This window comes from Hemicordylus capensis, chromosome 4 (genome assembly GCF_027244095.1).
Source record: "Hemicordylus capensis ecotype Gifberg chromosome 4, rHemCap1.1.pri, whole genome shotgun sequence".
Classification (NCBI taxonomy): domain Eukaryota; kingdom Metazoa; phylum Chordata; class Lepidosauria; order Squamata; family Cordylidae; genus Hemicordylus; species Hemicordylus capensis.
The window spans coordinates 271,486,061-271,499,623 of NC_069660.1; the positions used below are offsets into that span (position 1 = coordinate 271,486,061).

General features: G+C 43.4%; 1 protein-coding gene across 2 annotated transcripts in view; it reads left to right on the top strand.

The window, feature by feature from the left end:
* The window catches only part of HNF4G (hepatocyte nuclear factor 4 gamma), a 90,836-nt gene that overhangs the window by 46,073 nt on the left and 31,200 nt on the right, over positions 1 to 13,563 (top strand). For both annotated transcript variants that reach the window (XM_053244336.1, XM_053244335.1), the window contains exon 2: positions 6,673 to 6,844. In XM_053244336.1, the coding sequence (XP_053100311.1) occupies positions 6,699 to 6,844 (146 nt within the window). In that variant the 5' untranslated portion in view covers positions 6,673 to 6,698. The remainder of the gene's footprint in view (positions 1 to 6,672; positions 6,845 to 13,563) is intronic.

Genomic DNA, 13,563 nt, shown 5'->3' on the forward strand with positions numbered 1-13,563 from the left:
GGCAGTCATTTTACCATTACTTTCCAAAACATCCTTATAGATTTACTGGTGTGGCTGATGGGTTTCTACTTTTTCCTTTTCTCTGATATATGTTGTATCTGTATCCAAGAGCAGGGAGGATCTGCTGCTTTATTTGTCAATATATCATCTTCTGTGAATCCTGAAGAAGAGGCTTGCTAGAGCTAATTTTATGTCATCTTTCAAAGTAGGAGACACACAACTTTGAATGAAAATGTGAATTGCCAAGAAATGTGGCTAGAGTCACAGACACATTTTAAAAATATAATTGTGTCCAAAGACACAGAATCTAGTGTCAGGAGAACAGTAATTAACAGTATTTTCAATTTTAGATTTTAAACGGCATTACAATTTTTGTTGTTGTAGCCTTATGACTTAAGCAAAAATAGTGTCTGTCCTGGTTCTCATTTTCTTTCTCATTCTTCCCTTCCCCTCCAAACTGCCTGAAATGTGTGCTTCTGAAAAGCTAAGTGGGATGGTTGTGACTGTGACTACAACTCCCAGAATCCCAGCTGTATTGGCTTTTGTTTGGGGATTATGGGAGTTGTAGTCAACAACATCTGGGAATCCCTGTTAGAGGGAACACTGGTTGTGATCTCAGACAGCACTATCTGGAGAGTCAGATTTGGCTCATGGGCCTTCAGCTGCAATGTTCTTATACTGTGTAGAGACTTCTGTCATACCCTGAAGTCAACTTTTTATCTTTCTCCTGTTTTCTGAGTTTCCATGCAGAAACATTTGGAAAACTACGCAATCCATTTTATGGAATGGAGAAGAAGTGTGAGGCATGGGAATGTGTTGAATATGTTGGGCCAAACTTGAGGGGGGGAAATCAGTTCAGTGGCAAATTATTTTATGAGACTCTTGAAGGTATATGACAGCAATGCACTTTTGTTGCCTGGGTTCCACAGAAGAGATAAGCTGCACTATAGAAAAGAGTATCTCTTGAGGCCTTTCACATCTATGAATTTCAGCTTTGATGGAACAATTTTGAATATATGCTTAGAAGTACTTCTACTCCTGCCATGCGGTTGATATTTTTTACTGGTGTGGTTTGCTTCCTCTCTCTTTCTTATGAATCTAGCATTTGTGTTATCACTGGTTTAGCCACTCTGTGCCAGATCAACAACTTCAAATGTCTTAAGACTCTATTTCTCCAGTTGAACAAGGTTCAGAATACCATGTTAACTATTAATGAGGTGTAACAAATCATAGTTTTACAGCTTTGGGTGTAATCTTTATGGGGAGTGGATCATACAAAAAGTACATTGCCAAGTAATTCATTACTTGAGTTATCATACATATGTGGTCATTTGCCAGAAAATGTTTCTAGTACATGAAGCAGGAAGGATCAGAGGATCTAAGGAGAAACATGCTTTCCCTGTAGGAAAGCTAGTGCATTTCTTTGGAATGGGTACACTTCTAATAATTATGCACCTACTTCTTTCACAGAGGATGCCAAGAACAGATTTGGGTTTCTGGTTCCCTCCCCCTCCCTTTTTGTGTGCAGTGGACAATGTACGAGTCAAGCCTTTTTGCATAAGCCACTGCTTTATATTAAGTCTGACCATTGGTCCACCTAGCTCAGAATTGTCTGCTCTGAGAAGCAGTGGTTCTCCAGGGTTTCAGGCAGGAGTCTACCTGAAGATGCTAGGGACTGAACCTGGGACCATCTGCATTCAGAACAAGAATATTGGCATTTCCCCATAGTAAAGGTGTGGTTCATAGTACAGCATTTTACAGTAAAGATTCTATATGCCATGGCAAAGGTGCACAAGCTTGAGTGCACATTTCTTCCTCACACATCCTATCATATGTGCAGTGTATGCCCTGTGGCACACGATGAACTTGACGCAATATTACAGCTCAAGCATTCAAAGATTCTCACCAATCCCCTCTTTCTTTTGCTGTCCCTATATCCCCTCCCCCAAATACAAATGGAAAACTCTCAGGGACGTAACTCTGGAGTAAAGGGGGCTCAGAGGGAAAGGGCGATCAGTGAAAATTCTCCCTCCCTCCTTGTGTTCTACTGTTTGCCCAGTGATTAGTTGGGGACCTGTCCACAACATCTGGACTACCCTCCTAAGGGAAACAGCCTTTCCTCATGAAAAATGGCAGATGTAGCATTTCTTTTTTAAAAATTGCTGAGTTTGGAGAGACAGTGTGACACCCCTGTTGAGATGAAGGGAACAAACAAACAAACAAACAAAGCATGATTCTTGAAAGCACTGTTAAGCTTTCAAGCTGAAAGCTTGAAAATAACATTTAAATAACAGCTGAGGTCCCTTACATCCTCTTCTACACACTAGGGCAGTTCACACGATCAAGAGCAGGGTAGGCAGGGGCTTAGCTAGAGGAGGGGGACCTGTGTTCGCCCCTGTCCCCGGCAGCCCCCTTGGTGTGAGGGAGATAATGAATTAAATAGGGAGGGGTGGATCTTGGGCCCCCTGCTGAGAGTAGAAAAAAGCCTTCTCCCCAAGTTTGGAAGCTGTGCACACTGCTGGTATTGGATCGGACATTGTTAAAAACAAGGTTGGAGGTGCTGGCAATGACTGTGTGCTAATCAACAGCTGGGTCAGAGGGCTTGTCATCCAACCCAGGGGTGTAGATAGGGGAGAGGGGTCCCATGTTTTCCCCGGAAGCCCATCAGAGTGAGGTAGATAATGAAGAAAAGAGGGAGAGATGGAGCTGGGGTGTTCTCTGGAGCTTGGGAGCCCAGGTTCTTTGAACCCATCCGCTCAATTAAAGCTACGCTCCTGAGCCAACCTCATTCAGTAGCTGGATACAGCTGCTGAGTAGGAGGGAACCTTCCGACTCAGCTGCTGCTTACCTCATGACCATGAATGGCACCTTCTACCTTATTTTTAACCAAAGATATATATAAAATCAGATCCTTTTTATGTACAGTGTTTGTTTTCAAAGGATGAAGAAGTTAACCAGTTAGAAACTTTCTTCAAAACATTTCAGGAAGCATCCTTCAGTTATCACAAGAAATTGCTTTGGTGTCTCATAAAAGTGGGGGAAAGATAGAGGCAGAATATGACATGCTGAAGGTTTTTTTTAAAAAAAATAACTCCTCCCATTGCGACCCATATGTGACACAGTTAACATTTGAGTTGTCAATCACTGATTGCCAGCAAAACACAGTGGGTCACATCTTACTGCACTGGAGAAGAGAAGCAGTCATTTCCAAGGTTCACGGTCAATGATGAGGATCTCTGAATCAGTCCTGGACATGGAAATTGCAAACTACAGTGAAGTCTTAGACCCAAGCTACACTAGTTTGGAGTTTGAAACAATGCAAGTTTTGTATAGCAGCAATGGTGAGTATAACTCTTTTAATAAATGAGGAACCAACTGAGTTTATGAGTGGGCAAAAGAGAAGAAGAAGAAGAAATTTATACTATAAGGGGTTGTTAATGCAATGGAGCTTTGTTTTTAAGGCGATAAATCACTTTATCACTAAATTAGTCACATTATTTATAACATCTTTATGGGTCAGAAAATAAAATACCAGTTCTGTGTACTAAAACAACTGCATCAGCCAATTCATCAAAATTAGAGAAATGCTCTGCATTTATTTTATTTACTGTAAGACAAATGAGTATCTAGCATTGGCAGTTTGGGAACAAACGCATATTTTTAGACACAAAATTTAAATTGGCATTTAAGATGGAAATATCCAAGAGGGGAAAATAGGCGACTCCACAGAAATGTCTCTTGGTCTATACTAGCAGCTGATGTGTTTAATATGCAGGATATTTCCAGAGTGTCAGTGTCTAAAATGGAGTGAGCTGTTAATCACAACCACTTTCTACAAGCTAATGTTTAGCTGAGAGAATCTCTTGGTATTTGACTAGAGTAACATTTTAACTTCAGTGGGGTTTGAATTGTCTATGCAAAGAGTTTTTGTCCTAGCGCAAGCCAAACTACTGAGTCAGATACGAAGCAAGCAGAATTTAACTTTTACATACAGAATGGATCAGCTTGTTTGGTCAGGGGATAGAGAGCAAATGGGACGATGCTTTGTAGGAAATAGGTGGATCTTTTTTGGTTATATTTTTCTGTTGAGAAGTATTCATCCTTCATATATCAGATCAATAAATCTGGAGAAAAATTGTAGTAATGCAGCTTTTACCTTTTTCAATTATAAGGAATATTCAACAGCCATGCTGTTAAAAACAAATGTAGATTTGATATATTGGTCTATTTATTGTTGATTAGCAACATCGGGGAACAAAACCATTTAATAAGGGAGAAATTATTTTCCCAGGCGTAAACATGTACATTCCTTTTGCTTTATTTCAAATGTTCGCATTGTGTGTATGTATGTATGTATGTATGTATGTATGTATGTATTGAAATTTCTTCTATACCGCCTCCTCCAAAGACTCTAGGCTGTGAACAACAGAAATACCAACAACAATCACTTCACTGAGCACAGTTTCTGATGCACCTCCATGCTTCTTGGTCCCTGTCCCTTAAGCAAATCTCTCATTCTCTCCCCATTATATTCTCCCCCTTCCCCAGTTCATTACAAAAGTACTATAAAAATCAGATTCTACACACACACACACACACACACACACACACACACACACAGAGTGTGAACAAAAAAGCAAACTATTTACATTTATACAAATCCTGTATGTTAGTGTAAAAGGTAAAGTGTGCCATCAAGTCGGTTTCGACTCCTGGTTCCCACAGAGCCCTGTGGTATTCTTTGGTAGAACACAGGAGGGGTTTACCATTGCCTCCTCCCACACACAGTGTGAGATGATGCCTTTCAGCATCTTCCTATATTGCTGCTGCCCGATATAGTACCAGCAGGGATTCAAACTGGCAACCTTCTGCTTGTTAGTCAAGCATTTCCCTGCTGCACCATTTAAGGTGACATGTTAGTGTAGAGAATTTAGAATTTAGCTTTTCATCTTAGAGAAGTTAGGAGGAGTTTGGATCATAGAATTCTAGGCCTGTTCAAATTGTTCCAGCTAGGTTGTCACACAGGTGTTATAAAACAATGTTATATGCAGTAAGACACCCCTTCCCATCTGACACCCAGAAACCAAAGGTTGCACAGGTGGTGTTCCTTGCTGCAGTAGGATTGCCCAAATACATGCACTGTAAAATGGTAGATTCTGTGAAGAGAAGTGAGTGAAGTAAATAGTCACTGCTACATGTTGCTCCTTCACCAGCTGGAAGTGCGCCTGTCCCCTTTCATAGCAAGGCATTTAAAAGCCAACACTGTACCTTCCTAGAAGTAGGGAGGGGAGGGAGTTTCAGAATGTTTTAAAATTGCTACTATTTTTGTTTGTTCTTTGCTGCATATTTGTGGCTTCAGAATTGGGAAAGGGAGGTGAAGAAAAGCTCTCCCTCGCACAGTAACAGCCTATGTGTTGTGAGAAAGCTGCATTATTGGATAGGGGAATAAAAGCAGCAAGAAAATATGAGTGACGGAATAGAATTTGTCATTTTTCACTTGCCCTCTGTTTCCTCAAGTGACCAGTACTCAGATTGTGAGCTCTTTGGGGACAGAGATGGATAGCAATAGCAATAGCACTTACATTTATATACCGCTCTATAGCCGAAGCTTTCTAAGCGGTTTACAATGATTTAGCATATTGCCCCCAACATTCTGGGTACTCATTTTACCGACCTCGGAGGGATGGAAGGCTGAGTCAACCTTGAGCCCTTGGTCAGGATCGAACTTGCAACCTTCTGGTTACAGGGCAGCAGTTTTACCACTGCGCCACCAGGGGCCCTGATCGCCATCAGGGATACTGGTGGAATTGCTGTAAGCTAGCCTGAAACCATGGGGTAGCTCAAGGTAAACAGGCACACTTGGGCAGATGCTTAGAAAATGGTTTAATAGAAAAGTGGGCAAAACTTTATTAAATAAATAAGTATTGTCTGTGCTGATCACCTGCATGGGGAGAATGAACCCAGCCACAAACCCCTACTGGTAATCGGTACTTGCTAAGCCATGGGCCCTCATATTTGGGTTTCTAGATGTTGTTGGACTACCACTCCTCCCATTTTCCACAGGGATGATGGGAGTTGTAGTCAAACAGCCTCTCGGAACCCAAAGTTAGAAACCCCTGGTTTTAAGCTGACCAGAACTTTTTATCAGTGAGATCGTTGCTTTTTTGCTTTAAATAACTATGCGTAGATCGGGCTTCCTGACTGTCCTTCCTTACAGAGAATCAGTAGGGTTTGGTAGCCACTGTCAAGTTATTTGAGAATTTATATATGATGATTTTTACAAGTCTCCCAGAAAATGTTGCCTTACAGCCATGTTTTGTTATTTAAAATAACAGACCTTCTAGCCACTAGATACACTTACAGAGTTGGGCAATTGTGTCAGTATCCTAACTTCTATTTCAAGTCTTCAGGTTTAAACAAAAAGCATTCATTGTTATGAGCATCATAAATTCTGACAACTGAGCACAATAGGTTTGAAAGCATTCATTAGAATAACAATCAGAGGTAATTAAGCATGCTGTGTTTCCTACAGTCTTTAAATGGTAAATGCTAATTAAAAGAGAAGGCCAGTAAAATTTCCAGGACTGTGTAATTTATCCTCTGCTGCCAGACTTTTTTTTCCTTCCCAAGGCTTTACTCCTAATTGTGCACCTTGTTCTTATCTCTGATCAGACAGTTGCTCAACAGAACCGCTGAGTATGAACACTGCAGACAACGGGGTCGTTGGCCTCTGTGCAATATGTGGGGACAGAGCGACTGGGAAGCACTATGGTGCCTCCAGTTGTGATGGATGCAAGGGGTTCTTCCGACGCAGCATCCGAAAGAATCATGTCTACACCTGCAGGTATGAGAAAGATCAGATTAAAGGAATACGGGGCTCTAATTATGTATGAGAAATATCTGCATCCTGTCCCTCCTTTATAAAATTATTATTAGCAGTAGTATTTGGATGCTGCTTTTCAGTGCATTTTTTTCCAAAGTAGTTTACATAGAAAAACAATAGTAAGATGCCTCCCGGTTTTAGCTTACAGGCTAAAACAGTGTTCTTCATTGATCAACCCTATGTGCAGCCACCTAATTTATTGCTTATTAGGCTTGTGTGAAGCTTCAGCTAAAGCTGAATACTCTGCGCAGTCCCCCTGGCACCAGTCAGAGGTGACCATTCCCATCTGCACTGCTGCACTGTGGCCAGCACTGGCGGGGCGCTCCTTTAAGAGAAACGGAGTTCCCTTGAACCTCTGGGCATATGGAGTGCAGAAAGTGTGACCTTTCTCGTTGTTTTCCCCACAGAGCTCTTAAGCGAGGGCTCAGTCTCTCTTAAAAGGCCCTCTCAGCACTGAGGAAAATGCAGGACTGTGTGGAAGTCAGCACAGTGGGAAATGGCTCTCACATTGAAGTTTTTTTTGCCAAAGTGGCCCCCACTTGAAAAATATTGAAGATCACCGGTCTTAGCCCCCCACCCCGAACAACACACACACACACACGGTAGACACCAGCAAAAGCCCCTGGAGGGACTCCATGCTGGTGCTGAAAAGGGACTATTGCTTTCCTACTCTTATCTTAAGAGTGGGTATATAAGAAAATCACCATTTCAAAAGGTGCTTCTTTGCCCAGTTAGTGGGTGGATAAAGTGAGTCTGGTTTCCAGAATTTAATATACAGGTGAACCCTGGTATCTGTGAGGGCTCTGTTCTCCACTAAAATAGCGGAGAACAGAACAGCGGATGCCGAGACATTGAATCAATGGGACTTGGGAGGTTAGGTTCATCATCATCAATTTTATTACAGCCATTGGTCAGCAGAAATAGAAGATAGAGGTTAGGTTTCTGGAAACTTTGGAAACTGCTGAAAATGTTGAAAACAGGCCCCCCAATGGGAAAAAATGGCCTTACTATGCTCTGCAGGTCTCTGGGTGTCCAGCTATACCCCACAAAGATTCCAAATCTGGCTTTCCACACACACAAAAATCACGTTTTTTAAAATCAAAGTTTATACAAATGAGCCACAAAATGGCTGCTCCTTTCAAAATTGTGGCCATAAATTACCTCAGAGGTAATTTCGAATTAGGGATTTACTCAAAATGTGATTCAGCATCCAACTTGCGGGCACATCCCTTTAAAACTGAGGGCTTACACAGCCCCATGAACATAGAAGTGAGAAGGTCCATAGCTGCTCCTCCTCCAATTGCCGCTATTGCTGTAATCCCAGCACTCCCCCCAACTATGCCTGCACACCAGTGGGGAATCTCCCATCTTCCCCTGCATGATGCCGGCATGCACATGGCCTTTGCACATGCGCAGTGGTCCTTTGCATGGTTAGCAACCATGCTGACCATACAAATGGCATCTGCAGAGGTCTTTGTGTGCTGGCGTCGTGCAATGGCAGCTGGGGAGATGCCCCGCTAGTGTGCAGGCTTAGCTGCAGGGAGCACCAGGATTATGGCAATTGTGGTGATTGGCAGAGGAGCAGGTATGTACCTACTCCTCTCTGTGTTAAAGGGGCTGTTTAAGCCTTTTGTTTTAAAGGGATGCCCGTGATTTGGATGCATTTTGGCACATTGTGTTTGGGCAGATCCTTATTTCCAGCCACCCTGAACCAGTAGATACATGGGTTTTTCTCTTCACAAACCTTCCCCCCCCCACCTGCATGTATGCCAAGGTTGGGTGTCAAGGGTGAGCATGTACCAGAACTCGTGGTTCAGTTTGAATTGTAATGCCTCCAGTAATGCCTCCGGGCATGCATGGAGGCCACAACCGCATAGCCACCATGTGGGCGACTTGGTAAATAGGGAAATAGGGACCTCCATGTGCTTGGGCAATGCCAGGGAGAGAGTGAGTGGCCATGCCGGCAGTAATGCCAGATGGTAAGGAGTACTTTACATTACTTTTCTCGCTGCCCCCCTCCACCCCAGCTCCCTTTGATGTTGAATTGGTCCACTCAAACTGCCAAACTGGCCCGGTTCGATACGAACTGGTTCTGCATCAGAGGGCTCATGCACACCCCTAGTGTAAATTACCCAACCGTGGATATGTGAAACCACAGATTTTGGAGCCGCAAATGGAGAGGTTCACCTGTATAGAGTAAAAACAGATGTAATATTTAAAGTGAAGTCCAGCCATAAAGTATGATTCCAGCTTCACAGTTAGCATGACAGACATAAATTCTATCAAGTTGAGAGAGAGTTAGGTCGCCTATCAGTGTTACCCTTCTTCTCTTGCTTCAGTCAGGCAGTCCACCTTTTATTTTGTAAATCAAGAATGTTTTAGTCTTAATCAAGCGCATGTCATAAATATGCTTATTTGTTCACTTTATAAACTTTTAAGGTGCATGTTTTTTTATTGATTCATATTGATTCACTTTGCATCATTTAAAAAAAAACAATTGTGAAACTGGACAGTATCTTGGTGACATCATGGTGACATCACAGCAACATGGATTCAAGCTAGCCAATCAGTGCTCTCCACAGCCAATAATTGCTGGAAATTTATAGGACAGTTTTCTTTCCAAGAAAGACATGGAGGAAATATTATGTTTGTTCTGTATACAATGAGTGTGCTTTCAAAGTGGCAGCATTACTCTGCCAAAGTCATATCTGGCCCATAGATAAAAACAATGCCTAATTTAAAAATAACAAAACATCCTAGTTTAGTCAACTGAGGCCAGGTTATGTTTAACTCCTAAAGTAGTTTAAAAACATGCTTAAACAAAAATTGTATATCAACAAACAAACCAGTCAGGATGAGCATGGTGAGTTCTTCAAGGGAAGAGTTCCACAGAACTAGACTTACTGGTTCTGTGAGTGTAGTGTGTTTGTAGGGAGCTATCACCTGGAAAACATTCTCCCTCAATTATCTTATTTGGCAGGAGGATGCCAATACATAAAGAGGCATTACTTAAGGCAGGAGTTCCCAACCTGTGGTTGTCCAGATGTTGCTGAACTACATGATGAGAGTTGGTCTTGTGGTAGCAAGCATGACTTGCCCCCTTAGCTAAGCAGGATCCACCCTGGTTGCATATGAATGGGGGACTAGAAGTGTGAGTACTGTAAGATATTCCCCTCAGGGGTTGGAGCCGCTGCTTTGGGAAGAGCAGAAGGTTTCAAGTTCCCTCCCTGGCTTCTCCAAGATAGGACTGAGAGAGATTCGTGCCTGCTAACTGGGAGAAGCCACTGCCAGTCTGTGAAGACAATACTGACCTAGATAGACCAATGGTCTGACTCAGTATATGGCAGCTTCCTATGTTCCTATGGAGTTGTAATTCAGCAACATCTGGAATACTACATGCTGGGAACCCCTGATTTAAGGTATAATCCCTCCAGTATCAATGGCTCAAGTTTCATGAGTTTCATCTTCCAGTTTCCGTCAACAGTCCTAGATCTCATACACCAAGTCAGATCTTCAAAGTAATTGCAATTTTTATCATTCCCCCTTTCTGAAATGTTATCAGTATCTATCTATCTATCTATCTATCTATCTATCTATCTATCTATCTATCTATCTGTCTGTCTGTCTGTCTGTCTGTCTGTCTATCTATCATATTTATATACCATCATCTCTCTAGATGGTGTATACAATCCAAGTTACAATATAAATATAAAATAAAAACAATTAAAACACTTTCACAGAATATACAGCAGCAGCAGCAGCAACAACAACAATTTATATACTGCCTTCAACAAAAGTTTCCAAAGCGGTTCACACAGAGAAATAATAAATAAAGATAAAATAAAATAAAGATAAAATATTTATCTTGTCCCCAAAGGGTTCACAGTCTAAAAAGAAATCTAAGATAGACACCAGCAAAAGTCATTGGAGGTACACCAGCAACAGTCACTGTGCTGGTGGTGGATAGGGCCAGTTATTCTCCCTCTGCTAAATAAAGAGAATCACCACATTAAAATGTGCCTCTTTGCCTGTTAGCAAGGGTGGAATATAAACAATTAAATGGATTCAACTTCAGATTGTTATCCCTCATCCAGCCTATTACTGGCTCCAGGCAAGCATTTAGGGAAGTTATGTCATTTCCTGATGATGCTGATATGGAGAAATATAATTGGGTGTCGTCAGGATGTTGATAACACTCTGCACCAAATACGGATGTGCCTGAAACACGATTTGGCATCTAAATCGTGGACATATCCCTTTAAAATTGAGGGCTGACACAGCATCTTCCGCACAGAGGGGAACAGGCTCCTCCTCCGATCACCGCCATTGCCATAATCCCAGCACTTTCCACAGCATAGGCGGAGGCCATGTGCATGCTGGTGTCGCAGAGCAGCATCTGGGAAACGCCCTGCCAGTGTGTGGGCATAGCTGGGGGGGGCACCGGGATTGGAGGAGCAGACATTATGGACCTGCTCCAGTCGGTGTTAAAGGGACTGTGTAAGCCCTCGGTTTCAAAGGGATGTGCCTGCATTTCAGATGTCGAATTCAGGGGCATAGCTAGGGGAGAAGGGACCCGTGTTCACCCCTCTCTCTGCCGGCCCCTTGGAGTGAGGGAGATAATGAAGAAAATAGGGAGGGGTGGAGGTGGGAGGGCCCTCAGGAGCTAGGGGACCCGGGCTCTTTGAACCCATTCACTCAATTATAGCGATACCCTGGCCAAATTGCATTTCGGCACATCCCTACTATTGTGCCCTTTTGCTCGCTGTTTCCCTGGGTCTTCATTCCAGCCCTAGACTGACTCTCCCCTTACCTGCTACTTCTGTTGCCAGTTCTGGAAAACCTCTCTCCTTACTCTGTGTGCACAGCTGCCTGCAGCCCAATGGTGGAAAGTTGCAGCTTAAGATATGTAATTCACAATGTCTCTTCCAGGAACTTCCATGGTGATGGAATATGTGTCCTTTACTCATGTCAAGTGGATCTTTCTAGAGCAAAAGGCAAGATCACTGGTGGAGCAGGACCGCTGGCGGCCTGTGTGTGGCTGCCGCCGTGGCCCCGCTGACCCCGCCCCTGCGTCTGACATCAGATGCTGGGGCTAGCCTTGAGGCTCCATTTGGCCAGAGAGAGTTGCCCATGCGACCCCTTCAGCAGTTAAACGAAGGCTGGCGCTGCCTTCGCAGTGCAGCCCTGCAGGGAAGAGCCACTCTTGGGCTGTGCTGCGAAGACAGCGCCAGCCTTTTAACTCCTGAAGGGGCCGTGCGGCCCCTTCAGGAGCTACTTAGGCTGGCACTGCATTCGCAGCGCGCAACTAGGAGCAGCTCTTCCCTGCCTTTGCAGGGAAGAGCTGCTCCTGGCTGGTGCTGTGAACACAGCACCAGCCTTTGTTTAGCTCCCGGAGGGGCCGTGCGTGCGGCCCCTCTATGGGGAGAAGACAGAGGATGGGAAATGGCGTCTGACATCAGATGCGGGGGGCGTGTCTTGCGGTCCCTGATTGGTCAGCGGCCTGGGTTCTTTGAACCTGTTGGCCCAATGGTGGCTCCGCCCCTGGGCAAGATCGAAATAAAATAATGTAAATATCTTGTGTACCTTTTTGCCTTTTCAAAGCTCTACTGTTGGACGGAATCCTTGCTGGGGGAAAATCCTTGCTGAATGGCAGTCAGCATATTCTTTGCAGCCACCATTTACAATCCTGGGCTAAACAATTTCATTTGCAAATGACAGCGGATGTAGATATTGCTCTGAAAGCAACACTCGCTGGGAGCTCTTCACTGCCCTACTGTCCCCCGTTATATATTTAGTTCTCATACCTCAGTTATTTCCACCCCCTCAGGTATTACTAGATCTGTTGCTACAAGGTGCCCTCTAGCATTTTCTTTTATCTCTTTCTCATTTCTCAAGAAGGTTTCCCAGAACTGCTGCCAAGGTTAAAAGGTACTCTCTCTCCTGCTATTACTATCACTTGACTTTGGTCTCTCTTTCTTCTGTTATCTTGAGACTTTCTGGCCTAAACATATCTATATATACGTTAATATTGAAATGGATGGAACGTTAGCATGTATCACCGTGCACTTGACGTCTGCAGTTGTAGCTGTAGGATGTTTTTACACTAAAGCCATTTACCAGCCTGATCATATCAGTCCATGTTAGCTGTTGGAGTTCAACCCATTGCACCATCATGGCTAAAGTGAATGGCAGAGAAGAAATGTCCAGCTCCACCCTGGCCAGGGCAATCCCTTATCTGGTTTTGGAATTATATTTTGGAAGTATGTTTCTCTTTACTCTTTGGAGCCAAGCTAATGAGGGTCTCAGAGGTAAGATGGCAGAGATCAATAATCAAATCTCCCATCTCTTTAATTTGTTTATAAAAAAGTAGCAGTAGGAACTACTGATTTGGGGGAAGACTGCAGTGCTGTGGGGAGGAAGGGTGCCTCCCATGCCACTTTCCTGGATAATTCATAAATAGGGATAATTGCATGGAGTGAATTACATTTATTTTCTTAATGCAGGAAACAGCAGCTTTCAGGGAGGGAGGGAGGGAAAGGATTAACTATCTCTTCTCACAGCACTGCAGCCCCAGTCCATATCAGCCCTCTTTATGGTGGCTTTTAATACATTTGTCCAGGGATGTAGCTATAATGGGTTCAAAGAACTCAGGCCCCCCAGCTCCACCCTTCCCTATCTAT